Source organism: Ambystoma mexicanum, chromosome 1p, assembly GCF_040938575.1.
Source record: "Ambystoma mexicanum isolate Mex_15411 chromosome 1p, UKY_AmexF1_1, whole genome shotgun sequence".
NCBI classification, from domain to species: domain Eukaryota; kingdom Metazoa; phylum Chordata; class Amphibia; order Caudata; family Ambystomatidae; genus Ambystoma; species Ambystoma mexicanum.
In genome coordinates this window covers 410589667-410611950 of record NC_090921.1, presented here as the reverse complement: position 1 = coordinate 410611950, position 22284 = coordinate 410589667, and the positions used below count along the sequence as shown (strand labels likewise).

General features: G+C 52.1%; 1 protein-coding gene across 2 annotated transcripts in view; it reads right to left on the bottom strand.

Annotated features, from left to right (window-relative positions):
- The window catches only part of SIN3B (SIN3 transcription regulator family member B), a 1409802-nt gene that overhangs the window by 262140 nt on the left and 1125378 nt on the right, over positions 1 to 22284 (bottom strand). For both annotated transcript variants that reach the window (XM_069649207.1, XM_069649206.1), the window contains one exon: positions 17085 to 17258. In XM_069649207.1, the coding sequence (XP_069505308.1) occupies positions 17085 to 17258 (174 nt within the window). The remainder of the gene's footprint in view (positions 1 to 17084; positions 17259 to 22284) is intronic.

Genomic DNA, 22284 nt, shown 5'->3' with positions numbered 1-22284 from the left:
CACTTCAAAGCTCTGCCTCCACAGCAGTACAGGAAGTAGAGATACTGCTTGCCTCTGCAATGGTATCAGCCACTGCAGACCCCTTTCAACACCACTACCGCGCCAGGAACCAACTGTCCGCACCAGGAACCTCTTCTGATGCAGGAACCAAGCCTAGCATACCATAGTTCAGGCCCCAAGAGCTCTGAATGACCCATACGTCCTGGAGAAGAGATAGAGTCCCACACAATCCAGAGGTGTGTCTAAATAGCTAGCTTCTTGGAGGCCTTTTTGCACCTGAAAGAGGGAAGCTTGCGATACGTCATCTAGAGGCTCCTCTGGTCAGGCCGACCACACCCAAATAGGCTTCCTACCTAAAATGAATTGACCACCACCTTACTCTTCCTCCTCAAAGATGCCCCTAAATATTCATGTTTTGTTCTGACTCCTATAAAAAGACTCCCCTTAAAACAGCTGCTCAGTTGAAACAAATGGTAACAGCATGGAGGGCACCAGAACCGTCAAGTACTTCACTGGTGCTAAAGATATCAGCACCAATCATGTTGGTGGCAAAGATGCCAGCTTGAAAGAGGCTGGCGTCTTTGTCCCATCAAGGAAGCCCACATAGCGACTTGCGTATGTATCCACAACAGGCACTTGTCGCTACAGAGCAGAGGTGACGGCTAATACTCTGGTGGAATGACCCACGAGACCAGAGACCTCCTTGCCGGCCAGATCATAGCATTTTGAGATGCAGAGAATGATCCATCAAGACATGGTCCATTTGGTAACAGAGCTGCGAGCTCGGGCACCCGCTTAACCAATGAAAGGCTGGTCATCAGTACTGTTCTCCCTTGTCCGAGAAACAGAACTGGAGGGCCAGCACCAGACCCAGTCGATGGAAATGCTCCTCTACCTTGGAAGGATGAGGCAGAGGAAAGAAGACAGGTAGATGGCTCTTTTGAGAGATATGGAAATCAGACCACCTTTGGGAGGAAAGAGTGTCTAAACTCTCAATTTCGTTTTCTTTTTGGAGAAAACCAAGAAGGGAGGATTTATCAGCGTGGAGCTCATTCACCCATCTAGCAGAAGTGATGGCAACTAGGAAAATCACCTTGAGGATGAGCAAAGAAAAAGAATGAAGGGTCTTAAATGGAGGAAGCGCTCATTAAAAAATGTCAAACACTAATTTAAAATACCATGCCGAAACATCAAACTGACATGGGGGAAAACATTTGGAAAGACCCCAATGGAATTGAATTAACAGGGGATAATGAAAAAGGAGCCCTGCTCCAGGGTCGTCTTGAAGACCGAAATGGCCACAAGATGTCCCAATATGTAGGCCTGTTTGGGCCAAAGACAGAGGAAATTCCGCACATTAAGTGTAGCAAGTAAAAGGGGCCATATCCCTCTCCCACCACCAGGCCAAAAACATCTGCGACCTGCAGGCATAACTGGAGTTGGTGGAGAGTCTTCTAGCAGATAGGAGCACGTCCAGAATGTCCTCCGACAAATCCCACTCCCTATACCTTAGCCTTTCAGCAGCCAGGCATGAAGGTTCAGTCTGCAGAGGATCGTTGCAGAACCGTCCCCTCGGAGTGGGAGAGAGGGTCCTTCCTCCGAGGAAAACGCCAGTGAGAGCAGATGACCATGTCCAGCCAAATCCTGGTAACATGTTCTCCAGGCCCAGAATGGAGCGATCAAGATCATTGTGGACCTGAACAGACGCAGTATCCTGAGAACCATCAGAATCAGCAGGTAACATATAGAGCAGGCCAAAGTCCCATTCAACAGCCAAGGCCTTCCCCAGAGCAGAACCACCACCAGCTTCTTTTTACATAGGAAGGTCCACCTGGTGAGTACCCCAGATGGAGAAAATCTGAACCAGAACATATTGGCAGTGCTCCCGCTCATCAGAGGTTGATGACAGCCTGCTCAGTGCTTCCACCAGAATGCTCTCCTTTTGGGACACAAGGGTTGCAGTCATAGACATACTGTTGTCCAGAGTCCAGAACAACAATCGCATTGCTTCTCCGCACAGAGGCAAGGAGCCCTTGTTGAGGTAATACATGGCTACAATAATGGTTGCCGGGACCAGTACAGTCTTGCTCTTCACAGAGGGAAGGCCTGCCTGATCGCCCTCAGCTCCAGCAGATTGATGTGGTTGCAGCACTCTGATGGGGATCACAGTCCACTCACTGTAAGGGCTTGGAGGGGAGCACCCCAGCCCTTCAGGCACGCAGTAGAAGGTCTGAAGTACATGCCTGAAACTGATCATTGTGAGATCAAGAGCCATTGTAGCGACCTCATGCACATACATCAAAACCTGGACCTTACTGAAGAGGTTTTCCACTTTGACTTGGGGGGAGGGCTGGGGAGGAGTGGGATGAGTGTGGTGGTCGGGAGTGGGGAAAGGCCAAAAATAAGGTCTTTGTACAGAAAATAACAGTTCCCCACTTTGAATCACAGGTTCTTCCCACGCTTCTGGAAGTAGCCACATGGAAGTAGGCATCCTGGAGATCCAGGGAGACTAGCCAGTCAGTTCACATCTATGGCCTGGAGGATCTGGGCCAGAGTGATCATTTTTAACTTGTCCTTGCATAGAGCTGGCCGAGCCCGGCGGGGCTCTTGCCGGCCCGGGTCAAGACTAGGGCTCTAGGCTGAACCTCCTCTCGGGTCAGTGCCTGCCCAAAGCATCAAGCCCAACAGCGTAAGTCAACAGATGCTTTATGTCGGGGGCTGCAGAGGGCACAGTGGAGGTGGAAGTGCCTCCTTTAGGTGCACCACTGCCCCAACCCCTGTAGGGGCGACGTTATCCCTTCCTCCATGAGGGTGCTTTGTCTGGCCATTAGTGGCTAAGGGGACAAAAAACCCTGCCCACCCGGGCTTGTGGACAGCTGTGCTGCACCGCTAGCCCCATAAACATGTCGGTCACCTTAGAGGCTGCACATTTCTGGAGAGACTTGTCTGTCTTGGTGCCCAACAAGTTCATGCTATTAAGGGAAGTTACTTACCTGTAACTGTTGTTCTCCAGCATGGGTCTGGCATGGATTCACATGCTCATGAATATTCCCCGTCGTCAGGCTGGGAATCCTCGGTATAGAAAAAAATCAGTATCAGTTTCGTTTCTGATCTGTCTTTCTTAGTAGTAACCAATCACTGGTCTCTGGGTCATACTGCCCCCAGCCAATGACTTCCCTCTCCCTAAGCCCCGCCTCTGGCAGCCATCCTCAGATTTGGTAGCACGTAAAGTGGCAGTATGACCAAGTGAAGAGCCGCAGAGGGGTAGGCGGGAGGGTTCGCATGTGAATCCATGCCAGACCCATGCTGGAGAACAACAGTTACAGGTAAGTAACTTGTTCCTTCTCCAGCATGGGGTCTGGCATGGATTCACATGCTCATGAATAAGAGAATAAATAGCAGTACACACATGCACAACCACGGGAGGTGGCAACAGGCTCAACATTAAGCAATACAACAAATCAACATTAAGCATCCCTTACCTCCTCACCAGGCTCACCTTAAGCGAACAGGTTGCGCAGCACTGCTTGGCCGACCCTGGACTCCTCCCTGGAGTCCCGATCGACGCAGTAGAATCTTGTGAAGGTGTGCAACGACCTCCACGTCGCAGTCCTGCAGATGTCCAGCAGGGGCACACCAGACAGGAACGCCGTGGTAGCAGCGATCGTTCTGGTCGAATGGGCTCTCGGATGGCCGGGCAGCGGTCGGTTCGCCAACCGGTGACAGTGCATGATGCAGACGGAGAGCCATCTGGAAATGGAAGTCTTCGAGAGAGCCTTCCCTTGATTCACAGTCCCAAATTTCACAAACGGCTGTGATGTCTTCCGAAAACTCTTTGTGCGGTCCACGTAGAAATTCAGCGCTCTTGCTACGTCCAGCGAGTGCAGAGTCCTTTCAGCCGGCGACGAAGGAGACGGGAAGAAAACTGGCAACACCAAGGGTTTGTTGAGGTGGAAGTCCGACGGCACCTTGGGCATGAAGGAGGGGTGCGTCCTCAGCACCAACCTTGTGTGGTGAAACGTCAAGTATGGCGGCTTGCAAGATAGGGCCTGGATCTCTCCCACTCGTCGGTCGGAGGTGATGGCCACGAGAAACGCTGTCTTCCACGACAGACACTTCAACGGTGCCGAATGCATAGGCTCAAATGGGGGCCCCATGAGCCTGGTCAGCACCACGTTGAGCTCCCACGCCGGGGCAGGGGCCTTCACCGGCAGGAATGATCGGAACAATCCTTTCATAAATTCCTTCACCAGTCGATGAGACCACAAGGACGCCCGTCCCGTAGTTCTGGTGTATCGTGAGATGGCGGCCAGATGTACCTTGATGGAAGCGTGAGCTAGTCCAGCCTTGGCCAATGACAGTAGGCACGGCAATACTTGAGGGGCTATAATCCGCAGAGGGTTAATCTTCTGTGCACGGCACCAGACAGAGAACCTCTTCCATTTATGTCCGTAGCACTTGAGAGTTGAGGACGCCCTGGCCTTTGCAAGAACCTCTCTGCAGTCGGCCGGGATGTCGTACCCTCCAAACTCTAGTGCTGCAGGAGCCAGGCCTGCAAGTTCAGCGACTCCGGGTTGTGGTGAAGAATGCCGCCTCCTTCTCTGGAGAGAAGATCTGCGTCCGTCGGCAGCTTGACTGGTGTGGACGTTGACAAGTCCAGAAGGTCCGGGAACCAGATCGGTCTCGCCCACGCCGGTGCGACGAGGATCATCCTGCACCGGGACCTCTTGAGCTGGTTGATGAACCGGAGCAGCAACGTCAGCAGAGGGAACGCATAAAGAAATAGGCCGTCCCAGGGGAACGGGAAAGCATCGCCCATGCTCCTCGGCTGGGGGAACCTGCTGGCGAACCTCCGGCACTTGGAATTTGTCACCGTCGCGAAGAGATCGATTTGGGGTTCGCCCCATCGTCGGAAGAGTCGATCCACTTGATTCTGGCGTAGTTCCCACTCATGGCACGAGTGCAGCTCTCTGCTGAGTGAGTCGGCGATCATGTTTTTTTATTCCTGCCAGATGAAGAGGCACCAGAAACATCCCTTGGGCGACTGCCCAATGCCACAGATCCTGGGCTTCCTTGGATAGGGCAGGGGATCTGGTTCCGCCCTGCTTCCGGATGTAGAACATCATGGTGGTGTTGTCGGTGAAGATCCTCACCACCTTGTCCTTGAGGGACGGAAGAAAAGACCTGAGGGCCCAGAACACTGCGCGGAGCTCCAAGATGTTGATGTGGAGTGACTTCTCCTCCGGGAGCCAAAGGCCTCTCGCGTGAAGATCTCCGGAGTGCGCTCCCCAACCTTTCAGGGAGGCATCCGTCGTCACCGTCACCTGGTGAGCTGGGGTCTGAAAGTCCGTGCCCGTCGACAGATGAGAGCGGGTACCCCACCACCGGATCACCTGACGGAACGTCTCACTGAGAGGAATCCTGTCCTCAAAGCTGCCCGTCGACTTGACCCAGCGGGCGTCGAGGAACTCCTGTGAGGGGTGCATCCGAAGCCTGCAAAAGGCGCATCAGATAAATGCAGGAGCACATCATCCCGAGGAAGGACTTGATAGATCTTACCCTGGCCATGTCCGTGGCCAGCAGACGCTGCACCTTGCCCAGAATGGTCCTGGTCCTTTCCTCCGACGGCGAGGCCAGCAGCGCCACTGTTTCGAGCTTGGCTCCCAGAAACAGGGCGACTTGCGACGGAACCAGGTGGGATTTTGGAAAGTTGATGGAGAATCCCAGGTCCATAAGCAGCTGGACGGTCTTCGCAGTGTGCTCCACGGCGAGCTCCCTTGTCCTTGCCCGGATGAGCCAGTCGTCCAGGTAGGGGTAGACGTGGATCCCCTGTAGGCGCAGCCGCCCTGCCACCGGTGCGAGGCACTTGGTGAACATCCTGGGTGCCAACTTCAATCCGAACGGGAGGGCCTTGAACTGGTAGTGCCGCCCTTGGACCACGAACCTGAGGAACTTTCGGTGTCTTTTTAGAATGGGGTTGTGGAAGTACGCATCCTCCAAGTCCAACGACGACAGGAAATCGCCCTCCTCCAGCTGTCCCAGCACGTGCTGTAGGGTGACCATCCGGAACTTCTGTGCCTTGATGTACTTGTTCAGTCGTCGCAGGTCCAGGATGGGGCGCCATCCTCCTGTCTTCTTTTTTACGAGGAAGTACCTTGAGTAAACTCCGGTGCCCCGAAGCCTCTTTGGGACGAGCTCGATGGCACCCTTCTTGAGCATCGCCCTTACTTCCAACAGTAGTTGAGGGACGTGATTTTCCTTCCTGGCCACGGGTGGAACGCGAGGGCACTTCTTCTGAAACTCGAGGGCATGCCCTTGGGCCAGGGCGTCCAGCACCCAACGGTCGGTGGAGATGGACTCCCACACGCTGACGAACCTCGCCAGCCGGCCTCCCACCGGGGTGCTTTGGCGGGGGCCCGACCCCACGGTCGATTCAATCTTGTTTGGAGGCCGCCTTGCCTCCTTGACCTCCCTGTCGACGACCGGCACCACCTGACTTGCCGCGTCCCCTGTAGGCTTCCTGGGACGAAGATCTTGCCGCTTGGCGGTACGTGGAGGAGCCACTGCCAGATCCCTTGGAGGCACCTTGTCTGCCTCCGGAGCTCCGAAAGGACGGCCGTCGTCGTTGGAGCACTCCCAGTGCCCGTGCAGTCTCCGTTTTTTTCTTGATGGCCTGAAGGGACTCATCAACCGCCTTCCCAAACAGGTTGTTCCCCTCGAAGAGCATGTCCAAAACCTTGGTTTGTACGCCCTGGCGGAAATCCGTCGCCTTGAGCCATCCTCGTCGTCTCGGGCAAACGCCGGTGCCCAACTGACGGAAACCGGTGTCGGCGATGTCCGGTGCCACCGTGATGGCGTGGTCCGAAGCAATCTCACCTTCCTGTAGGATTTCCAGGGCCTCAGCCCATTTGGCGTCCGGAAGGAAGTCCAACAGCGGGGCGATTTTGAACCACAACTCTCTGTCGTAGCGGGCTACGATAGCCAGGGCGTTGGCCGCCTTGTTAGTCGTCGCTGCGGATGAGATGACCCGTCGTACCATCGTGTCCAGCTTCCTGCCCTCGCCGTTTGGCGGGGAAGTTGATGTCGAGGCCAATGCCCCCCCCAGCTTTCTTCTTTGCCTCTGCCGAGACAACCGAATCCGGGGTAGGTTGCGCCCAAAGGCACAAGGGGGCAGCGTCGGGGACCCGGTACTTCTTCTCGTACCGGTCCCTCTTTGCCGGCGCCGTGGCAGGGTTCTTGAGGAGGGTGAGCCCCTCATCCCAGGTGTCATCAAGAAGTGGTACGGCGAGGACCATCTTCCTTTTAGCCTTGCGCCGTTGGTAAAGGAACCCTTCCTCCTCCTTCTCTTCTGGGCACAGCTGTAAGAGCTCAGATGCCCTGGAAATCATGGCATGAAAGGATCCAATCTCGTCAGGCGGGGACGCTCGGGCAGGGGGCGACGGGGGACACGTCCCGTCGTTCCTCCCTCGTCATCTGTACCTGTCGTAGCCGTGTCCGTGCCTGTATCATCCTTGTGGGTAGTAGACCAGGGGGAAGGCAGAGCAGGCCGCAGAGGTGGGAGAGGTGGCATAAGATGCGTCGTCCTCCTCTTATGCGGTGGACTTTCCAAAGGTCCTGGCTCCGGTTTCCCCATCGGGTCTGGCTCAGGTACCTCCGTCGGGGGGAGGGGCAACCTTGTCCTTATCTCCGAGCATAAGGACTGAATCGCTGACAAAATGGCCGCCGAAGTGTTCTGCGGCGCCGGAAACGATGGGCGCAAGGGCTCTTGAGGAACCTCGTCGGCGACACCGTCGCTCTCGTCGTCGCCCTCGTCGGGATCCCTCCCGATGGGCTGGGCCTCTTCCACGACTTCGATGAGCTCTTCTTCAGAGGTCGTGTACGTATCCACGATGGCCACCTGCCCCTCCCCCACCTTTTCCAACGAGGACTTCGTGGGGGTCTTCTCAATGGGCCTGAAAGACGACTCCCTCCGCGGTGGCAGGGAGACTCTGGGTCCTGAGGTTGTCTCCACTGGCGTAGCCTTCACAGGCTGAGCCAGGGCCGCTGCGACATCCTCAATCGAAGTCTTAGCAGGGTGAATTAAGGCATCGTCACCTTCTGTACGCCTGGGGCCTTCACCTTGGGGGGAGGGTCCGAGCCTCGCTCCCCCTCTGCCGGAATCTTCGAGATCGACCAGGGCCTCTCCAGAAGCTTCGCCGGGTTCTCGTACTTCCTCTTGCCCGAGCCAGAGCGTTGGCTCGTGGTTTATGGCGCTGGGGAGGATGCGCCCTGCCTGGCAGCCAAGGAGCCCGACCGTTCGGCGCTCCCGATGCCCGCGGACTCGCGGTGCTTGGCCTTTTGTTGGGCCCCCGTCGCCAGGGCGCCCTCACAGGACTTAGAAGACTGCTCTGACTTCTTTTTCTTCTTCTCGCCTGACGGGCTCTTCCCTTCCAGCCAGTTGTGGCGAGACGGAGGTGGCGATCCTTCATGGTCCGCTCCGACTTCTCCGTGTGTGTCTTGTCCTCATGGAGACAGTAGAGGCATAACGAATGCTCGTCCTCCTTGAAAACATTCTGAAGCTGGCATCCAGGGCAGGTCCTGAACAGCTTCCCGGGCGTCAAGCTTCCTTTCTCCGGGCCATGTCCGGGGTAGGCCTCGGAACTTCTGGAATCCTCCAAAAGCGTAACTCGCCGAAATCTTCACCCTTGAGGGGCGTAGAAAACTCTGAAACGGATCCCCATTGATCGGATGTAGAAACGGTGGAGCTTGAGGCTGTATTTAACCGAAAAATGAGAAAAAGCGTGAAAACGCAGCAAAAGCTCGAGAGCTACAGCACAAGGACTCCCAACACGTGAACGTGCGGTAAAAATCTGAGGATGGCTGCCAGAGGCGGGGCTTAGGGAGAGGGCAGTCATGGGCTGGGGGCAGTATGACCCAGAGACCAGTGATTGGTTACTACTAAGAAAGACAGATCAGAAAGGAAACTGATACTGATTTTTTTTCTATACCGAGGATTCCCGGCCTGATGACGGGGAATATTCATGAGCATGTGAATCCATGCCAGACCCCATGCTGGAGAACTACAGGTCTAAAAGTTACTCTTGATTGCCAGTTGTGAACTCGGACGTCCTCAGCCAAGAAAAACACTGCAGGAGAGAGAGAGTGCTGGTGGCAATCGTCTTTGTGACGCAATTTGCAGTGTCCAGACTAGACTGCAAAATCTGTAGGGAGGCTTCCTTGCCGTCCTTAATAAGGGCTTCAAAACCTTCCTACATCTCCCCTTCATGGATGTGCTCAGCCACCTTGGTAATCACTGACCACAGGACAAAAGAACATTTTAGCAAGGCACCAGAGGCGTTGACGCATTTGCGTCTCAAGATTAATGAAATTAAAATCTTCCTGCCCCACGTGTATAATCCCTTGCTCTTCCTATCAGGGGAAAAAAGACAGAAATGAGGTGGACGTAAGGTTTGTTGTTTCAGATTGTACCACCAAACTCTCAGAGGAAGCATGGGCAGAAAGAAACAAGTGAAGCAAAGGGGCCGGCCTGTGATTCTTGGACAGGTCGCTGTTCACCGTGAGAACGGATGCCGGTGTGGCCCACGGTTCCATCACTGGACCCTCCACTGCCTCAATGAAAAGCAGCAAAGTGTCCCTTTTGGATCAGGTCATATTGCACCTTAGGATATGACGGTGTCGAATACCTTTGCCATCAGGCGTTGGAAAGCTACCTGTGGTTTGCCTGGTGTGGCAGCAGGAATCATATCGACATCATGAGAGGTGTCCAGGTCACTTGCCTCCTCCAAGCCAGCTGCTAAATATACAGTCATCCTGTTCCCATAAAACTCCTCTGGGAAGTCTCACTTCCCTAGGGCGGAAGGGGTACAGCCCGAAAGGGACAAGATCCCATTCCTCATCATAAATGTCTTCCAACAGGGACATATATGCTCTTCTGGGGAGCAGGAGGGACTCTTCCGTGAGTCCAGCATCGTCGGCGCAGCGCTGCTAGTCCAGGACCATAGGTCTGGACACAGGACAGTGTACCCCTATGCCGTGATCTTGTTGCGGAATCCTTGTTTGATCTACTAAGTGCAGTGAGATCCGCCGGCTTGGCCAAAGCAGACTGTGCTGATACCGTGACCGATAGTGTCAGGGCCAGAGCCGCCACTGCGCTGGCGAAGATTTCTAGCATCTTCATTTGGAACACCTCCCATTCCTCTGGAGTAGAGGATTGGGGAGGGAAAGGTACCAGCAGGGCATCTTCCTCACAGCCTTCATTGGAGTGGTGTTACCACTTTTTCAACTTGGAAGAAGAGTGAAGTCATGACAAAATGCTGCGTGATCTTGACCTCTTGCAGTTCTTTTTGTCCTTGTGGACAGGGGACCGTGCATCAGTGCTGCAGTCTGCACCCTCAAACAGGTCTGTTTAACATCTTTCTCCCTATGGAGGAAGGTGAAAAGTTCAGCTTCACATGCTCGTAGCACCTTTGGGTGCATCGATTGGCACGACATGCAGTCCTGCGCATTGTGGTATTCACACCACGACAGTAAATTATAAATTACCGTAGTGACTAACGTACTCCTAGTCCATAGTCCTCTTTCCTCGATACTGTATGGCCGTCCCTTGCTAGGGATGGTCAATGGAACCTTTTTCATCAGAAAAATCATCTTCCCCTTTAAATTTAGATGCGCGCAAGGGCACCACCATGGGAGCATACGCTCCCCTGACTCTGCCCACCGGCGGCACTGCTCAGTCCCCTTTGACGCGTCCACAATATTAACATTGCCTAATGACACTAGTTTTATTAGGGGGGTGAGGATGGTGGGAAGTATGGAGGAAAGGGGACTATGGACTAGGAGTACGTTAATCACTACAGTGAGTAACTTATAATTACTCCTATGTCCTGTCCCCTTGCCTCCAAACTGTATGGGCGATTATAACTGAATGTAGCCTCAGAGAGGAGAGAGTTGCCCCTCTAGGAAAACAAGTTCTTTAACACTGCCTACCCAAATGCTGCGTCTGGCCTGGTGCTGGCATCCAAGCAGTAGTAGTGCTTACAGAAGGCCGAGAGTGTAGCCCACGTAGCCGCTTTGCTGATAACCTGCCACAGAACGTGTCTTGTATTTGGAAAGCTACCGCTGTGGCATTAGCTCTGATGGCGTGGGCGTGCACGTTTGCTGCCAAAGGTTTGTGCTGCCCTTCATATGCCTCCTTGATGGCCATAACCAGCCACCTTGCTATGGAAGCCTTTGACGCCCGACAGCCTGGTTTTGACCCCCCCAAAGATGATGGAGAGCATCTGATTTACAGAAGCTCTTGGTTCTGTCCAGGTAGAATCTTAGTGCACATCTGACAACCAGACAGTGCAATACCCTTTGAGCGTCATCCTTGGGGTCTGCGAAGAATGTTGGTAACACCACCTCATTTAGGTGAAAAGAGGAGACAACCTTAGGTAAGAAAGCAGGGTGTGGTCTGAGCATGACCTTGTCCTTGTGAAATGTAGTATATGGCTCTGACGCCACCAGCGCCTGGATTTCACTGATTCAGCGTGCCGTGGTAAGGCCAACTAGCAGGGCCATCTTAATATTAACTAGCCTGATGTCCGTGGACGCCATAGGCTAGAATGGTTTTATGCGCCAGGACCACATTGAGATCCCACACAGGGTGTGGTTTCTTGATAGGTGGGTACAGTCTAGTCAGGCCCGTTAAATGCCTTTTGACCACCGGATTCGAGGATGAAAATACTTCCTCCTCCGAGTTCTTGTAAACTCCAATGGCCGCCAGATACGTGCGGCATGTGTCTACCTGCACCCCCGAATGTGCAGATAAGGATAGAAAGTCGTCCAACATGCAAGTCAATGGATTAAATTCCTTTGATTCTGCCCAATGACAGAAACTGGTCCACTTGCTTTTGTACTGGCTACTGGTAGCATCGCTCCGAGCCCACTGTATGATGGCCAGGTTAGCCTGTGACAGGTGCAGATGTTTCAGGGTGACCTGTTCAGGAACCATGCTGCAAGGGCTAACTTCTGCGGGGAGGGATGGATCACTGTGCCGCCCCTGCTGAGAGAGTAGATGTGCTGGGCCCAGCGGAAGGTGCATTGGGGCCTGGCCGACAGGCTGAAAAGTTCTGATGCCGGTGATCATGGGTAGGAAGGCTTTGAGAGCGAGCCAGATAGCCATCATCTCAAGCCAGTTGATGTGCGCCAGCTGCTCCCGACGGGACCATACTCCATGGACACTGGCTGTCCAAGGTAGTCCGCCATCCCTCTAGGGATGAGCCTGTGGTAATGGTGACCTGGGGTATTGGTTGCCGGAAGGTCCTGCCTATCCGCAGGTTGTTGTCTGTACCCCACCAGATTAGATCCTAGTGGAGGTGCTGAAGTATGCTGACCTGCTCCGAGATCCCCTCTCCTGGTTCCAGGAGGCTGAAAAGAGTAGCTGCAGCATCCTCATTTTGAGCCTCCTTTGTGGTACTGCGAGGAGACATGAGGCCATGACTCAGCAGGTGTTGGTACCACCAAGCCAAGGTCACTGCTCTGCTGAGAAAATGCCCAGTGGCCCCCTTGATAGCTGTGATCTTGTCCGCTGAGGGGAAGATCCTCTCGGAGCTTGTGACCCAGATGAGGCCACGGATGGTGAGACTCTGCGTGGGCAATAATTGACACTTTTTGAGACTGATGGAAAATCCCAGGTCGTATAGTGTATCCATGAAAGTGGAGGCCATATGCTGGACCACCTCCGGAGATATGGATAAATGTGATGGCCCTGTGCCCGGAGCAGGGCTGCCACTGCGTTCATTAACCTTGTAAAGACCCTTGGGGCCGAATTGAGTCCAAAGGGTAGAACCCTGTATTGAAAGTGAAAACCCACGATTCTGAACTTCAGGAAGGACCAATGGGGTTCCCAGATCAGGACATGTAGGTAAGCATCCTTCAGATCCAGGGAGCACATCCAGTCTCCCACGCAGTGTCTCCTCTATAAAGGCTGGGGTGACCATCTTGACATTTTGGAGGCGAAGGGAAAGGTTCAAGGTGGAAAGGTCAAAACTCTCAGGCTAGCCTGTTTTTTTTTTTGTGTATGGCGAAAATTTGTGAATAAAAGCCTAGACCCCCGCTGTGAGGCTGGAACTTCCTCCATTGCCTGGGCGGATTTCTGCCAACAGAGTTGCTGTACCAATCTGCAGGAGCAGAAGGAGGAACGGGGAGCCGGAAGCCCATGGATACTAGAGAGGATCAAAGGGTCTGTAAATTTGGTTCGCCAGTGGTGTACATGAAGGGCAAGCCTGCCCCCCACCGAAGACTTGTGGACCCGGATGGGCCTGTCACAACTTCTTCCCTTCTGAGGCTGGGGCTGAGGAGAGGGACGGAAAGAAACCCTTGTTAGCTGCCTTGTGCTGCTTGCACCTGTGCTGGCTAGGGGTTCCCCTTCTGGAAGCCTCCTGAGGACCGACCTTTGTACGAGCGATGGTGCGTCTGGGCGTAGGTCTTGGGTGTGGACTTAGTGAGGATAAAGATTCCGCTATCTCTGAGCTATTCTTTCTCTTATCAAGTTCCTCATTTGTTGTTGAATGGAACAGGTCGCGCGTGCGCGGCCCCACCTCCTTCAAAGGGCAGGCCTAGTATGCGTTCCTGCACATCTGGATTGAAGTTTGTTGCCCTGAGCCAAGCCAATCTTCTCATATACATGGCGATACAAATAGCGTGCCCCAACGTGTCAATGTGGGCCACCGTGGACTCCATTATGTCCTGTTCAACGATTAGGCCTCCACACGTCCAGCCTTTAGCCTGGCTGTGTGGGGGGGGGGGCTCAGTGTGGCAAGTTCCCCCCCCCCACAGCTTCTGGTTGACAGCCGCCAACATGGCATCAGCGTTAGCCTGAAGGTGTCGAGTGACGTTAGAATACATTTACTTCCAAAAGCTTTCCCTCCTTGCCTAGGAGTGCAGAGGTCGAAGCCGCAGTGGCAGATTGTGGCTTGGCGTAGAGTGATGCTGCCGCTATCATTGAGGAATGTGGTTGGGGTTGCACCAACAATACGATATGATATGGCATTTAGGAGGGGGATCTGCTTCCGTTTGCCTGTACTTGGCGTTGAGACACCTATTGGTAGGTTGGCTAGAGTGTAGCTTGAGCCTACCTTTCTTGGCAAGCGCTACAACATCTTTCTGAAGCGGAATTCCCGTTCTAGAAGTAGGTCTTAGCTTGAGAACTTCAGCCAGTACCCCGCCTCTGGTTTTTCCACCTGTGGCTGCAGGATTCCTAGGTACTCAGCCAGTCCCACCAGCCGCTCGTGAAAAGCTTTGGCTGACAATGGGGTGTCCGGGTCCTCCTCCTCGTCTGTGTCCACTGTTGTGTCCTGCGGGTCCGGGAGTGCTGGCGCAAGCAGCTGTTGTGTGCTGAGAATCAGTGCTGGAGGCTGCTGAGGTGGGAGAGCCGGGGCTGTTGTGACTGGTACAGGCATGGGAGCCAGGGGATGAGCTGGACCTAGTGGTGTGGGGCTATGGGTGCTTGCGGCTGTACAGGAGGGGTCATGTTGTTGATCACGTCTATGAGGATGGTACCCATCTGTGGTGATCTCATGAGTGCGAGGAACTTCTCCAAGAACCTGTCTTCACAGGCTGAAGGGGTGCCTGATGGTATAGGCATAGGGTTCGGGCCCTGAGGCTGTGTCGTGGGCATTCCCTGTCTCGCTGTTTAGGGCGAAGTGTATCTGCCCTGCGAAGTGGACGGACAGGATGTGGACCAAGCAACAGGAGTTGACCAATCCCATCTGGAAGCTCGTTCCCCTGTCTGGTTTCCAAAGGGAAAAGGTGTCGGTGAGCCACCATTTTGTCTGGCCCAGCAGCCATTTTGTTTTGCTCCATGCCATGTGCCTGCATTGTGGAGGTTGTGGGCTTCCCTGCACCTCAGGTCGAGGGCTGGTAGGCGGAGTGCCCTTGGCAGTGCTGCCGGTAGAGCTGTGTACAGGCGGCCCTTCAGACATGATTTTGGTGTTAGGGCATAGCCCCCTCGGGTTGGGACTTGGTAATAGAGCCTTGCGGCCCCTCAGCGGTAGCACCGGTAGGATCTTGTTACCCCCTCAGCCTGGTGGCCGGTAGCTGGAGCAGCCTCAGTGTTCTTGCTGGTCTTAGGACCCGAGAGGTCCCTCCAGCTTGGGCATTTCCCTTGGGAAGTATTCACCTTGACGGGGTGTGGAGGAGAACAGGGCTCCTACCTTGGGCCTGGTCTTCTGATTCATGAATGCTTTTAGGTCCTCTGGAGGCGACCTTCCGAAGAGTTCCCACCACCTGGCTAGTCTATACTTGAGCATGCGTGGAGTCAGGGCGTTGCACGCGGTACAGCCGTCACAGCCGTGGTCTGGGCCAAGGCACTGCAGGCAGTGGGCGTTGGGGTCTGACATTGGGAAGGGACACTCGCAAGCTGGAGAACTGCAGAAGCCTGCCATCGTCGACATGCGCTGGGGAGGAGCGTGGTGCCAGAGGACAGAGCAGTAGCTAATATTAGAAAAGAAAAAAGACAAGAATACTTCTCCGGGTAAGAGCGTGTGGAATTACAAGGCCGGGGGCCTAACCCAGGAGCGCTGGTGAAAGCGGTCTGTTGCCGTCAATGTGGAAAAGAGGACTGAGGAGTGGCACCGGTGGGCGGAGTCAGGGGAGCGCATGTTTGCAGGGCTGCGCCCCCATGAGCATCTCAATTTAAAGGGGAAGATGATTTTTCTAGTGAAAAGAGTTCTGTCTCCCGTTCCTAGCGAGGGCGCCCATACAGTATGGAGGAAAGGAAAACGGGTCGTAGGAGTAAGGCATGCAGTGTGGGTCCGACACGGACATTGGACGCCTGCAATCTGCGCAGGGTTTGAACCCCGAAGACCTTGTCGGATTCAGCATTGCAACGAATTTGAGAGATGTAGCAACACATTTGGTAACAAATAAAGCTAAGATCCTTGTTCCTAGTAGCGAGCAGAGTGTGCGGCAAAAAGGAACTGGGATCATAGCGCCACTATATACACTGGCCCGAAAGCCCTATCTGGCACGGGGCATGTAGAGGCATAGGACAGAAATGACGCAGATCCGCACTGCGCCTCCTGGTGGCGGAAAGGTTTCCGAAGAGCAGCTGCTGCTGAGAGATAGATATCATAGATGAGGAATCTGTGGAAGGAAGGAGTCCATTAGCAAGATGAGGTAGGAGTCATACAAATAGTTCCTCCCATTGTCCAAGGCACTGCATGGCTGTTGGTCAAGACTAGGTCCCAAGATACACTAAACAAAGCTTATGGATTTAAAACTGAAAAATGCCTGCTGCAGTAACCTGGAAGAAGAAAAATCTTTTAAAAGGCAGAAGGTGATGATGTCTGAAGATGGAGTCAGAACAATGATGAAAAAAAGAAGGCAAGCAAGTGCAAATAACCACATATGAAGAAAAAAGCATCAGTGCCGCCAGCAAGGAGAAAAGGACTGGCGGAAGGCACGTCTGGTGTTGGCAGGGATGTGCCCGGTGGCATGAAGTGCTGCAAATGGGCTCTGCCTTTGATTTAAAATCAAAGGATTACACTGTGCAAAATAATCTGGGCAATGTTCCAGAGGTGGTTGTGATCCTACAAGTAAGGGGAAGGGTACACATGAGTAATCCAGGCAAGAGCGCAAAGACCTCTGTGCAATGGCAACGTGATGCATTTGTCCAGTGTTTTATATTGCACTTGCAAATGGGTAATCCCACATTACGGAACAGAGGCAAATTAGCTAAAGAGCATTGCAAAGCATCACCCAATGTGGTCAGCTGGGGAAAACAGGATTACAAAGTAGCCATACATTTAATCTTCTCCTATATAATTTAAAGCAATCTGGAGGGCTACAACTGAACATCATGTCTGAGATTTGTTGCAAGTTCAGTGTCGGAAGGAGCTATGAGAGGAGAGGGCAAAGGGAAATGCACTAAGTCTGCAGTAAAGCTACAATACTTCTGCTGCATTATTGTGACAACTGGCTACGGTTCATTAAAAAAAAAAAAACACTACTGGGAAGTGCTCTTTATAAAACCTTGTGGACATAAATTCCAGGCAACTTCTTTCAATGTAGGGGCCTAAAGCAATCAGAACTCTGCCTCTTACCTTGAAACAGTTCTCATCAGACATACAGCGCTCTGAGTTCCACTGGTAGCTGGTTTCTTTGGCTGCCCGAACACACTGTGAGGCCAGATTCCCACCAGCAGCTCCTGACTTCTTCTCGCTCAGGTACAACTCTACAACCTTCAGGCACAGGTCGTCACTCACAAGGTGATGAAGCTGTTTAAACAGAAGGGACGTTACTGTGTCATTTGTTGTAGCCTAGGGCATTTTCACAAAACTGTTGATGCATGATCCTTTATGTTCACAATGTTACTCTAGAAACAGGGGTTAAGGAGCTGATAAAACAAAGTAATATCTTGCCATTTTACAAGTGTATGGCATCCTAGCATAGGAATGAATATTTAGGAATCAAACTTTACCTACACAGAACTAGTTTTCCAATATGGATGTCTGCTAAATAGTAATGTGCTTTGGCCATTCCCAATACAAAGGGAGAAATGGGAACGTGATAACTGTTCTTTTTTTGTGAGTTGTTCATTAGTTGAGGTCCCATTGTAAAAGTATTTTTACAGCTTCCATCTATTTTAGAGGCACACACTATGCAGAATTCCACGTTCTAATGGTTGGGCCAGACTAATGAAACAGGTTCATTAAAGTCAGGCGTCAAGTGCAGCATTTCCATAATAAGACCCATGTATGACATTCAGGATATACACGATGCGCCTTCTGGTTGCTCCCCCCTCTGCAGATTGCTTATATTTGAGGGTAATTATATACAATTTTTGTGTATAATTACACAATTATAAGGATACAATCTCAATCTACTGGACACTCAACATACTCTAGATATTCTCTATATACAACATTCCTCTAAGGAGAACGAGGGAAACACAGGTAACTGAACAGATAAAGACTCAAATTGGCCTTTTCTTTAGCAACTTTTTATTTTATTTTTTAGATTAACATGCTATGCATAGATTAGCAAGCAATATGCCCTATGGTGGAGTGGGTGATCGGTACCGTAATGAATACATTTCTCCATACTGCTGCTCCCCACTTGCAAGTTAGCTCTTGTCTGTCTTCATGCAGTAGTGTTAATTGGAAAGTGATATAAAAATGTTTTGACTTTCAAATGGTAAGTGATTTGTCCATGTACAACATAACTGCTCACATTGTGAATTAAAAGACAATTGTTTGAAGAGGGAGAGACTAGGTGTGATAGGAATAGATTAAAGTACTACTGAGAAGAGATATGGGCAAGAGGATAAGAACAAGTTACTTACCTCTGGTATCGTACTTTCAACTAGATGTTCCTCCAACGTATTCCTCATCACCCTCCCAACCCCTCTGGAACGCCCCTCTGAAGGGCTCGTTAGAGGTAGCCATGCCCCTGGTGGAATGAGCTTGCAAACCTTCAGGAGTCTCTTTGCCTGCTAGTCTGTACCATTCAGATATGGTAAGAATAATCCATCTCGACAAGGTCTGTTAGGAAACGGCCTGGCCCAATGTGTGCCCTGTATACCCTATAAAGAGTTGGTCGTCCACTCTCAGCTTTGACATTCTGGAGATGTAACAACTTAACGCTCTCCTAGGGTCCAACCTATGGAGCCTTTCCTCTTCCTTACCAGGATTAGGTGGCAGATAGAAAGAAGGTAGAACAATCTTCTGACTTAAATGAAAGCCTGAAACTACCTTTGGCAGGAAGGAGGGCTTTACCCTTAAAATAACCCTATCCTTGTGGAATATGGTAAAGGGTGGCTTGGAAGAAAATGACTGCAACTCGCTCACTCTACGGGTAGAGGTTAGAGCAACCAATAGTATTGTTTTAAAAGTTAACAATCTTAATGGACATGTGTGCAAATGCTCAAATGGAGCACACAAGGAATTTCAAAACCAGGTTTAGGTCCTACACTGAAACCTAAAAAGGAGATGGAGGGAACAAATGTGTTATTCCTTTTAGAAATTGAGTGACCAATGGGATCTTGAAATAAAAACATTCTCTGACGAGCGCTTAAAGATTGACAGCGCTGCCTAGTAGCCCTTGATGGTGCCAACCTGAAGGCCCTTATTGGCTAACAAAAGCAAGAGAGATAAGACATCCATAGTTTTACACTGAAAAGGATCAACTTTCTTTACTATGCACGAGTTGCAAAACGTATTACAATGTTGGCCTTCGTGTCTCCCTCTCCGTCCCTCTCCCTCTCCGTCCCTCTCCCTCTCCGTCCCTCTCCGTCCCTCTCCCTCTCCCTCTCCGTCCCTCTCCCTCTCCCTCTCCCTCTCCGTCCCTCTCCCTCTCCCTCCCCGTCCCTCTCCCTCCCCGTCCCTCTCCCTCCCCGTCCCTCTCCCTCCCCGTCCCTCTCCCTCTCTGTCTCTCTCCCTTGTGGAAGACGCCTCGGAGGACAGATGTACATGTCATGTCCAGAAGGTCCGGGTACCACGTTCTCCTGGCCCAATCCGGGGCAACTAGAATCATGTGTTTCCGGAAATTTGTCAACCTCCCGATTACGTGAGGAATGACGGAGACTGGAGGAAACGCGTACAGGAGTGGAAAATCCCAGTCCAACACACGCATCTCCTAGAGCTCCTCTTGGGGGAACAGTACTGCTTCCGGTTCGCACCAGTTGCGCACAGATCCACCTGAGGGATTCCCCAAAGGGCAAAGATCTCTTGAAGGACTTCCTGAGCTATTTCCCACTCCTGGGAGACTGATCTACCTGCTCAGAGTGTCCACCGCTGTTTTCTCCTCCCCGGCTAGGTGAACTGCCGATAGGGAGATTCCTTAGTGTATAGCCCAGTACCTGCACAACCATTGCTCTCTGCACAGTGGTAGTGACCCTACACCACCTCTCTTGTTGAGGTAGTACATGGACACTGTTGTCCATCATTATTAGGGCAGTTTTTCCCCGTACAGAGGGCAGGAAGGCCTTCAGCAGTAGTCTGATTGCCATCAACTCCAAAAGATTGATGTGTAGTTTGGACTCTGATGGAGACCAACGACCGCTGATTGTCAGATCGTTGGCATGGGTTCCCCACCCCGTGAGTGAGGCGTCTGTCACTACTGTAATCTCCGGCCATGGTTGCCAAAAAGGTTCTCCCTTCAGAATATTTTCCTCGGAGGCCCACCACAGAAGATCCTGTGGTACTCTGTTTGGAATCTGAAGTCGGTCCGACATCTTTCCTGAGAATTGGGACCATTGTGTCCTGAGAGCCCATTGAAGGGATCTCATTCTCAGGTGGGCCTCTGGCACCAGAAAAATGCAGGATGCCATGAGGCAGATCAACCCCAAGAAATCGAAAGGCTGGAAAAACATGGGCACTCTGAAATTTGGTTACCATCTGAAAAATGACTTGAGCCCTCACCTCGGGTGGCAAGCTCTTTCCGGAGGATGGGTCTATCACAGCTCCGATGTATTCGAGTTTTTGGGAAGGTTTCATATGGGACTTCTTGTAATTGAGGGAGAAGGCCAGTCTGTGAAGAGAGTGGCAGGGTGATGTTTAGATGATACAGGGCTTGTTCGGGAGAACATGCCCTGATCAGGAAATCATCGAGGTAGGGGTAGACGTGGACCCCCCCCCCCCCTCTCCTGAGACTTGCTGCCACCACCGCCATCAGCTTGGAAAAAACCCTCGGGCGGAGGTCAGCCCGAATGGCAGGACTCGAAACTGATAGTGCGAGCCGGCAACCGCGAACCTCAGGAATTTTCTGTGCTTGAGATGTATTGGCACATGGAAATAAGCATCCTGAAGGTCCAATGACACCAACCAATCCTACAATTGGAGGACCTGAAGTATCTGAGAAGAGTGACCATCTTGAACTTGTCCTTCCTGAGGAACTTGTTCAAGTAGCTCAAGCCTAACATGGGTATCAGTCCTCTGTCATTTTTTGGGGATAAAAAAAAGAAGGGGACGACCAACCAATGTTCCTCTCTGCTACACGCACTGGTTCTATAGCGCCTTTCTCTAGCAGGGTTAATGTTTCCTGCACAAGGAGCGAATCTGGAAATCTCCGAGTGTTTCCCCGGTGGATTGTTCTGAGGCTTCTTTATAAAGTGAAGGCAGTAACCGTGGGCTAATGTTTCCAGAGCCCAAGCATCTGAAGTAATGTCTAGCCATTCTTCTAGAAGTTCAGTCAGTCTGCCCCCGAATGGTGAGCTGTGTCTCAAGACCTCAGAGTGGTTTTGTAGCTGCTGTTGCAGAGGCCGAAAGTAAAGAGGCTGCCGCTTGAGCTGGTTTGGCACCGCTACCTCGTCCACCATGAGGAAATTGTCTTTGGCCTCTGACTGCCCATTCCTCTCACCCTTCCAAATGAGGAGTAGTAATGAAAGGATCTACACCTCCATTGTTGTCCACTAGCACAAACAGCGGCGCCTAAAGATTTGGCCGCCGCTTTCGAGGTCTGCAACTTCTCAAGGCTCTCGGTCAGCCTTGTTGCCAAAAAGATGAGACCCGTCAAAAGGCATGTTGAGAAGCCTATACTGCACATCTGGTGCAAAACCCTACAAATCTGCGTATCACAGTGCTTGTAGCCATGGACCGGCTGATGCTGTCTGCATAAACCAATCCAGACTGAAGGGACGCACACATGGCTTCTCTGCCGTCCTTGACAATGGCTAAGAAATCGTCCCTTTCATTCACTTTGGAAATATGCTCTGCCGCCATAGAAATACACTCCCATAGAGTGTACGAAAAGTTTGCAAGGGCACAAGTGGAGTGGCCAGATTTTAATGCCATGCTCCCTGCAGAAAATTGTTACGCTCACCTGGCTCCCACAGGGGCGTCGATTGGAACTGGACAGCTGCGGTTTCCACCCACGTGACGCGTAGTGCAGAGATGACAGACTGGACTGGCCCACCTAATCTCGTCTGCTTGACCCGAAGAAGTATTCTGCTGAAAGTGGAGAAAGGGAATTAACCACCCGTGGATTTGAGTGATAACCCCCCCCCCCCACTGTTCTCCCCTCTAATCACCTCTGATGTCTCTTTTTATATTCTCACCTTAGATTTTTAAAGGATGAGCTCTCCATCCTGCGTAGAATGCAGGGGCGCGTGGATAACCATTTACTTCACTGGTCCGAAGGCGTTGGAGAGTTCCAGAACAATATTGACTCTGAGGTTCCTGGTGAGGAGCCGTAAGTATATAGTTCGTAAGAGTTCAAAATGTCTGACTTTCACTCTTGTCCGATTCCTTGCAGCCTGACCCTAGAGAAGATTGCCTTGTGCGGCTGGTAAAGTTCAGGTAAGAG